The following is an 8,576-nucleotide window of genomic DNA, read 5'->3' as shown; positions in this document are numbered from 1 at the left end:
TCACTTCCGGGACCCCGAGTTCACAGTTTACAGTAAGAGTGTCAAGAATCGGGCAGAGAGAACCAATAGCAGACTCAGGGGTAATGTGCAGAAGCAGGCTTCATTGCCAAAGGGAAGATCCAATAACGCAATTCAAAAACAGGCAATGGTCATGATCCAAGCAGACAGAGTTGGGTAGACAGAGAGTAATCAGAAAAAACAGGCAGAGTTAAAAAACCATGAGAGAGTCCAAACAAGCAAAAATCCCAAAACAAATACAGACAAACACAGGGAAAATGGGTCAGAACAATACAAGACGAGCTAGCACTGAACAAACAAAACAGACCGTGTATATATATAACAGATAACAAGGGCAAACAAGAATCAGGTGTGTGAACAAGGGAACAGATAATAAGGGTCAGGGGAAATTAATGACAAGAGACAGGAAGGAAGTATATATAAGGAGTGGAAGGTGGAGACACATGTGAATGAAAGTGAATGGGAATGAATGGGGAGACATACAGACTACGGAAAGCACAGAGGGTAACGAAAGGTGAAAACGCTGAGGACTCAGAAATGAAACAGATTACAGGGAAACACAGATGGCAAAAGGGCCCAGACCTAACAGCTGAGCAGGTTTTAAGAGATCAAAGGTTATGGGTCACGTCCACATTCCAGAAGGTCAGTTCAGATCTCAGTGACAATCTTAAAGGAAAGCACCAACATTTTGGGAAATATACCTTTTTTTCTGACTTACCCAGACTTAGACGAGATGCTCGATTTCATTTTCCTTTTTGTGCATTCACTGGCTCAATTTCCATGTTAGCATAACGTGTTAGCTTAGCATAAAGACTTGAAGCCTATAGGAGCCAGTACCCTACTTCACAGTGAAGAAATTCACCTTACAGCAACTCCGAAGCTGTCTTCTTTACACAAGGTATCATATTTTAAATACATGTGCTGGATTTTTTTTATGAAACAAGAGAAGTTGTTTTCTCAGAAGTTCTACCTTCAGAAGGTAGATCTTGTGCTCAACCAGTGGAAGATGGAAGAGGATACATGTGTGTTCAGCCAGTTCCAACCATTCAGTTCAGTTCCAACCATCTAACTTGTCCGTAAACAAGCTTTTCCTTTAAGTGTCCACTCTCCTTGAATTTTATAAAATCTATTCAGATTAGAGACCCTTCATGACATTCTTTGCAGTGAAAACAGGGCAACCCAACATCCGACCCAATATGGCTGCAAAACCCCACATTAGCTTTTACAGCATAGGCCAAAGGTTTGGTGTTTTATTATCCTCAATGTTAAATGAACTTGCATTGCATACATCCATTGTATGAGATACTTGATAGCATAATGCACCATGATTTACATAATGAACAGGAAACAGCAAAATCCCTGGTTCTTATATTTTGATTCATATTCATATATTTATTGACACTGTAATCCAGGATAAACCAGCAAGGTTTGAGATGGTGCATGAACAAATGCAGACGCACATGACATCACATTTAGCACAATGTCCCTGGAGTATGGCTATAACAAGCTCAGTAGGACATGCAATCAATATGAGTGCTGTTCAATAATGTTCTGCTGCAATACAACATTGATTGCCCTTGATCATTACATTGATGGTCTAATAGCATAGATTTTTGCTCTGAAAGATTAAAAAATCATTCTGGTCCATAGCCTATAATCTAGTTTCAGGTAGTACTACAGACTTCAGACATCTTTAAAGAGTAAAGCAGTGTAAATTGTACAGTACGCCTATATATTGACGACACTTCTCGACATTTACCCGCTCTTGCACTTTACCACTGTAGCTTTGTAACTTTAGGTTCTCAGAGCTTGCTGTTCTTTGCTATTCATTTAGTCTAGTGCTTATAATTATGGTGGGGGTTTTTTTGTTTTTGTTATCTAGTTGCCCATACACATCGAGTATATACATTCATCCTCTAGGGTATTACAGTACTTTGATTTCAGGGGCCTCTTCCACAAAGCAGAATTAATGAGTTAGCCATACAAAACCCAAGTAAAACTGGAACATGGACGGAAGTAAAAAGAGCTGTTCCAGGTTTTATTGTGTGCAGTTAGCTGGCTAACTTGGTAATCCTGCTTTGTACATGCACATATGTTTGTTTGCACATGTGTTTGTTACTTTGCGTAAGAGTGTCTGCTAATTATAAGTAAAATAAAATAATCTTCCCTCATTTTGAATTTCAGCATACTGCACCCCTGGGCGTCCACACCTGACCTTCCTGGCCTGTCTGCTCATCTTGTTGTCCGCCCTGCTGGTGGCGCTGTTCTGTACAAACTGGCACCAGTCCCAGAGACTGTGTGAAGTCATCTCAGCTGTGATAGGGAAGGTGGTGTGGGGCTCCTGGCTCTGGCTCACCATGCAATGACAGGTATCCACCAGAGAGGGAGCTCTATAGCCCTGGGATTGCTGTCAACCAATTAAAAAGTTCTGGCACCGTGCCCAACAGACTCTTCACAGTCAATGCCTGGGCTTGATGGTAAGATGTGCACACATTAGAGTGGCTGCCCAGCCTACAGTGTGATATTTCATCCTGGCGACAGAAAGCATGCATTTAAATGCGTGCATTATTCTGTCTTTAACCTGATTTTAATTGAGGTTGGGCTCAGTGCCATTTTGTCCTTGTGGTTATCAGGCAACTGGGAGTTTTTGTCAAAACCATGCATCCATAGTTTCAGCATTTATAACCACCTGTGCGATTTCCTGCTTCAACATTTTGGCAGATGTGCTTTGGACAATGACACAATGGCATCTACTCTAACACAGATAAAAAGGTTTATTTCTGAATGATGTATCTCTTTACAGTGTACATACCATATTTGGGACATATGTGTGAACTGTTTAATGCAGAGGTGCTGAACTCTATGTGTGCGTTGATTTTATATATTAAATACTTATATATCTACGTTAAACTCCCAGTGCGAAAGGATTTCTGGAAGACTGCATTGTGGCAGGCTGAACGGCCTTCTCTGAATCAATGTATCTGCTGCCACCTAATGGATAGTACAATACATAGGTGATTTTCCTGTTTGTGCTGAAAAAGGCCGCAGTGAAGAGATAAGCAAGGGATTCACATTTCATTTCATGTTGTATCAGCAGTCATTTAATAGAGTGCTTGCTCATGTTTCCTTGGGATATGTGCGTGCCTCACGGTTTTCATTAGCTCCAGTCCTTTGGATTGGTCGGTTTAGTTTAATAAGCCATAGATCATTAAACAGACCATTTGCTTTTAAAATAGTTCTTCGGTACCAGGTAGGACATCATACTAAGACCGGATTTATCACTGCAACGCACGGATGAGCTACCGACAATGCCCTGAAAGATGCTTAGAGAAGACAATTTAATAAATACTAGAATACAAAGCAGAACTCCAAGATCTTTGTCTTTTGACCTTGTTTAATGTTACTGTTGTTTCTGTTACTGTTGTTCTTTTTTTTTTCTATTTTGGTGTAACATGAAATACATTGATATGGTATATGGAAAATAAAAACTCAGGAATTTGAAATGTCACTTTTTATGCAAAATAAATATGACACATGGATAAGAAATACGGCTTCCATAACAGGTTTCAGGAAAACAGGCAGAAGTGCAGTGCACTTAAACACTTTCAATCTTAAATACAATGCAATATAACACAAGTGAGCAGGCGATTCTACTTGAATGTACTGACATTTACAAAAATTGGCACACATTCTTAATTCTGGACACCTACTGCAGACTGTTACAGCTATGACATAAAATATTTCAGAATGTTTTCCACAACTTTTCAATGGCTTTTTAATACTGAAAGTGAGATTTGTTTTATTATTTTAAGTGCTATTCAAACCAAATTTGGCTGCTTTGAAGATTAAATTGTAGCAACTGAATTCTGGTAGTAAGTGTAATTTACAAAACATCAAGTGTGCCAGTATGTTAACGATGTCAACACACTGTATTGATGGTTAATCAAGTGAAGATTTTGAATGAGCAATTGAACCTCTTTAAAAGCTTACTTTAGACATTTAAAAGAACACTGTTGGACTTTGCAGTACCACATAGCTCTATAGGGACATTCCCTCGCTTGATTTGATATAACACTGAAAAAGCCTGCTTAACATCAGAAGAAAAAGCGCCACAACCAATCAGAGCAGGGCTCTGGTATGGGCTGAGTATGAGCAGGTCAACCAGCTAGTGTTAGTAGCTTGTCTGAGCTGATAACTGGTCAGCTACCAGCTGTTTCAAAACATAGCTTGAGCTGGTCAAACGATGTCAAGCTAGGAGCTGGTCTGAACTGGTCAAGCAGCTACCAGCTGTTTCAGAACCTAGCTTGAGCTGTTTTCTTCAGCAGCGTGTTCATACATGCAATATTATGATGACATGAGTTTTAGAGTCTTTTCTACAAAAAACATAAAGACATTGTATCAAAACCACATTAATTAACTCAGTTGAATTATCAACAACAGAACCCCTCTAACTGAACCATGGCAAATGGGCCATTCATGCTTTTGTTTTTTTGCCCTTTTTTTTACCCCAGTAAATCCACCCTACTCTCTCACCATTCTCACCACGCACTCACTCTTTAAACTTGATGGCTAAATCAGACCTGGGTAAACTATGTAATTGTTTTTGGATTCATATACTTTTCTGTGCTTGATTGATCTTTCCTGGTGCAATTGAGCCAATCAAGTACAGGGTTGGCAGTTTTTGAGAGTGTTTCATAGGTTCCAGTACACCAGACAAGCTCAGTAAAGCATAGAGAAGTATTTGAATCCAATTACAATGACGTATTTCACCCAGACTGAATATAACGGACCGGAACTTAACCCAGCCCTATGGTGGTAACAGACATTCTTGAGAGACACATAGCCAGGTACGTGGGGGTGGGGAGAGACAAGGATGGAGAAGTAGCGGGATTTAAATCACACCGCTCCTTAAGTTTTCGTTTGACTCTCGTCGGGATGTGTGGTCCAGCAACAGCTCCTTCTCGTGGACCAGGCTGTCGAGCAGGTCCTGTTGCCGGTAGTTGTGGTAGACTTTGAGGAAGGCCAACACTGTGAGCCCCAGCCAAGTCAGCCAGGCAGCCCACAGGCCAAACTGCAAGAGAGTCAGTACACCATCTTATTGTTAGTAGACACATTGATGATAATATTATTTGAAGTAGCTCTAGTAGCGAACATAGAAGTAGTAAAGTAATAGTAATCAAGTAGGTGGTGCAGAGGTGGTGTTGGAGTTCTGCATTTATACATACCATCAGAACCAAAATCCTGTCCTTTTACTGAACAATACAGTATCCCCATACTCCTCTAACACACACACACACACGCATGCACACATAGTCTGTTCCAATAGCTTCCCAAAGTTACACTGCATACCTGTGCAATAACAAGCTGGTCATAGAAAGAAGAGTTGTCCAGGCCAAGCTCAAGGTCCGTGTCCTGCATCTCCTCACAACTGGAAGTAAAGAAATTAATGAAATATAGCTGATAGACACAGACATGATAGACAGAGACAAATTAGCAAATGTTTTGAGAGCATTGGACAGGCAGTTTGTAAGTTATGACTACCAACTACTACTTTTGTGTGAGCCCATGACCTTTTAACATATGTTCTGAATTGGGGCATTAAAATACCTTTTTTCAGCAAATTTGCTGTGGAATTTCCATGTGTGCTATCATAAAAACATCCCTGACTGCACTGACAGCTTATTCAACTAACAACCCTTGATGCTTCAGAAATTGCAATAAAGGTTTGAACAAAAACCAGCATACACAGAGGTAGTCTAGGACCAGGGTTGACAACCACTGGTTTAGGAGGACAACAAAATGGAATCACAGTCAGTGTTATAGCGTTATAGTGCCACCATCTGGTGAATATACAGTGGGCTCCAGAATTGTTATTTAAAAAATTGAGAAAAATGGCTGCATATAATATACAACGTGGAAAATAATTTATATTGTATGTTCATCTGGGAAAACAATACACATTTATTTATACATTACATTTACTCTCATGTTTCAATGTTTTTTTTAATTTAGTAATTCTTTCTAATTCTCTCCAAATGTGTTCTCTAACCGTATCATGAATTATAGGAAAAGATTAACAGCTGTCATCTTTGCCTGGGGTGTTTACACAAAGTATTAAACCAGGGGTGCCAATAATTGCAAAGTATTATTATAATTATTATAATGCACATATGATCAACTGGTTAGTCCATTGAAACTAAAATTGTATGGTATTATTACACATTTTTCAAAAACCTTATGTTGTAACAGGACCTTGTGGGACAGTTTCAAACTTTCCAAACTAAATCCCTCATGGTTTCAAAATACCAGCATTTCATAGAATGAGCGCCCCCTTGTGGGTCACACAACAAATTACTATCAACATATTATTTAATTATACATATTAATATTTAACCTTCTGGTATGGCATTTATGCTTTCCATGCATTTATTTATGCATTATCTTTCTATTTATAACATTGCTTTGCTTACATTCTGTTTCTGTGTACTTGCTAGTGTTTATATGACTGCATGCATTGTGTTGTAAGTTGCGAGGGGTAAGAACATTGTGAAATATTGTGAAAGGTCCCACCCACCTGCTGGGCATGGTCCCGCCCTCTGTAACCGCATCACACCACAGGTTGAATCCTACGCTGTTGATGGTGCTGGCCACAAATACCAAGAAGAGCAGGAAGGAGCTAGCCAACAGGTTTACAAAGGCACAGAAGTAGGAGCTGAGAGAGAGTGAGAAAGACTATTTTTAATATACCGTGAGGGTTGTGCCTCACATTATTGCATGTTGTATATGTGGTGACCATGTTTCTGTGTGTTTCTCTATACAGCATATGCATAGAATCATATGTGTTGCATTGGCAATATGACTGTAGTTGCCCTGCCAATGAAAACGTTGGGTGAGGCCAGCCGTCAATATTCTGAATTTATTGTGAGCATCTAGCACTGCATCCTGTCTACTGATCTTCACGGTGTCAACAACACCCCAAGGTTCTCTGGACAACGACATGGCCATGCGATATTAGCCCAGACCACATGAAGACCACAGACAGAAGTCTCCTCATACTGTGCACACAGACTAGCAGGGAATTGTTTGATGTGGCATGCCCAAGAAGTGAGAGAAAATGTAACAGAGGGACAGCAAGTCTACAGTATTGCTGTTTGTTCATAAGATGTGTTTTGTATTTCAGCATTGCAATGGAGAAATGGTACCCCTTCATCTCACACATTCCATCCTCATCCTATCATCCTATCAGATGCATTACAAATCTAATCAAGCCCAAATTAATTATGCAGAATCTTCAGTACACACACAAATATAAAAATGTCCGCACAGCATTTATCATAGCCATAGCAACTGACTCAGATTACAGTGTTTCTATACAACTGGATATTTATTGAAAGGAATTCACACCTCATCAAGGGTAGGCTACACCACCCTAGTTGGGAATTAAACACACACCATTTAAATTACAAAGTCCAGTTCCATAACTAATAACCGTCATAATGCTATGTCTAGAATAATGTCTGGAATAATGTTGAGAATGGCAGAAGTAATCTAAAAGTATTGTGCACAGGACCCATATCCATGTTGCCATCGCATCATGAGGCAGAAATAAAGCTGGAATATAACATACCAGACGTTATTTCATATTATAATCACACATATCAAATAACTGTCGTTTTACATTGAATGGCATCATATTCAATATAATGTCTTCTCGCTAAGGGACATCTACTTATAATAAAGAATATGTAAAAGACGCACATTTAGATGGCACAGAAATATGTTCACAACTCACTCGTCGTGGCCTTTGTACAGGAGGAAGAATATCCGCCATGCCTGTACTGCGGACAGGATGAGCGAGACTATCGCTACGAATGTGACGAAGCGACAGGAGGAATCCGGTCCCCACTCCTCCACTATGAAACGCTGCTTTCCAACGGTCATATTCTCATTCTGCCACATCCCACGCGTGAAAAGCAGGCATTTCCCATGGAAGTCATCGTCGCTCTCGGACAGCGGCACCAAGGCAATAAAACCGAAAAGAAAGCATAGAAAATAGAGGATGCATTGTCCGAAAAGGAAATTATCAAGGGCCATCGCACCTCTGTAAAGCGCTGTTCCCCGTGGTTTGCGAAGTCGCGGTTGCGCAGTTGCATGCACAAAACACAATCAATCGACAACGGGGTGAGAGGCTTCTTCACGATGCACCAGTTCATACAGCTAGGAGACCATGAAAACATAAATACAGACAGACAAACGTGCTCATGTGAAAAGTTATGCACGTTCAAAATGAACAAAAATAAAATGTATACATTAATTTTGTGAACTGGTAGTAACAAGGAAATATCTGAAACTCTTAAGAGAGCTAATGGTTTGAGATGAGAGCTTGATATTTGGGGATTCCACGTGATACGGGATGTTATTGTGTATTTTGTGGACACTATTTACAATACCATTTCTATTTTCTATTTCTTTGATTTATATATAATGCAAGGATTATATAGGTTTGGGAGTCATCTATCTGTGGCAGCACATTCAAAATATGAACATTTTAAGACAGG

The 8,576-nt window shown here is 39.8% G+C and overlaps 1 protein-coding gene across 1 annotated transcript; it reads right to left on the bottom strand.

Annotated features, from left to right (window-relative positions):
* Window positions 1–3,431: 3,431 nt before the first annotated feature.
* Window positions 3,432–8,146, bottom strand: LOC133129510 (transmembrane protein 179-like). The gene is made up of 4 exons (XM_061243656.1): window positions 7,811–8,146; window positions 6,593–6,730; window positions 5,368–5,446; window positions 3,432–5,089 (listed from the first exon to the last, which is right to left on the bottom strand). Exons 1-4 carry the CDS (start codon window positions 8,110–8,112, stop codon window positions 4,910–4,912), a joined length of 699 nt encoding a protein of 232 aa, XP_061099640.1. The 5' UTR covers window positions 8,113–8,146; the 3' UTR covers window positions 3,432–4,909.
* Between the last annotated feature and the right edge of the window lie 430 nt (window positions 8,147–8,576).

This window comes from Conger conger, chromosome 5 (assembly GCF_963514075.1).
Source record: "Conger conger chromosome 5, fConCon1.1, whole genome shotgun sequence".
NCBI classification, from domain to species: domain Eukaryota; kingdom Metazoa; phylum Chordata; class Actinopteri; order Anguilliformes; family Congridae; genus Conger; species Conger conger.
Note: the sequence above shows the minus strand (reverse complement) of the source record. Positions and strands in the feature narration are given on the sequence as shown.

Excerpts from the sequence above, each read along its gene's own strand:
- LOC133129510 (XM_061243656.1), bottom strand. The coding sequence starts at position 8,112 with ATGGCCCTTGATAATTTCCTTTTCGGACAATGCATCCTCTATTTTCTA. Across the intron at positions 6,731-7,810 it reads CTGTACAAAGGCCACGACGA|CTCCTACTTCTGTGCCTTTG; the intron begins GTGAGTTGTGAA and ends ACTCTCTCTCAG. Across the intron at positions 5,447-6,592 it reads GGCGGGACCATGCCCAGCAG|TTGTGAGGAGATGCAGGACA; the intron begins GTGGGTGGGACC and ends CTTTACTTCCAG.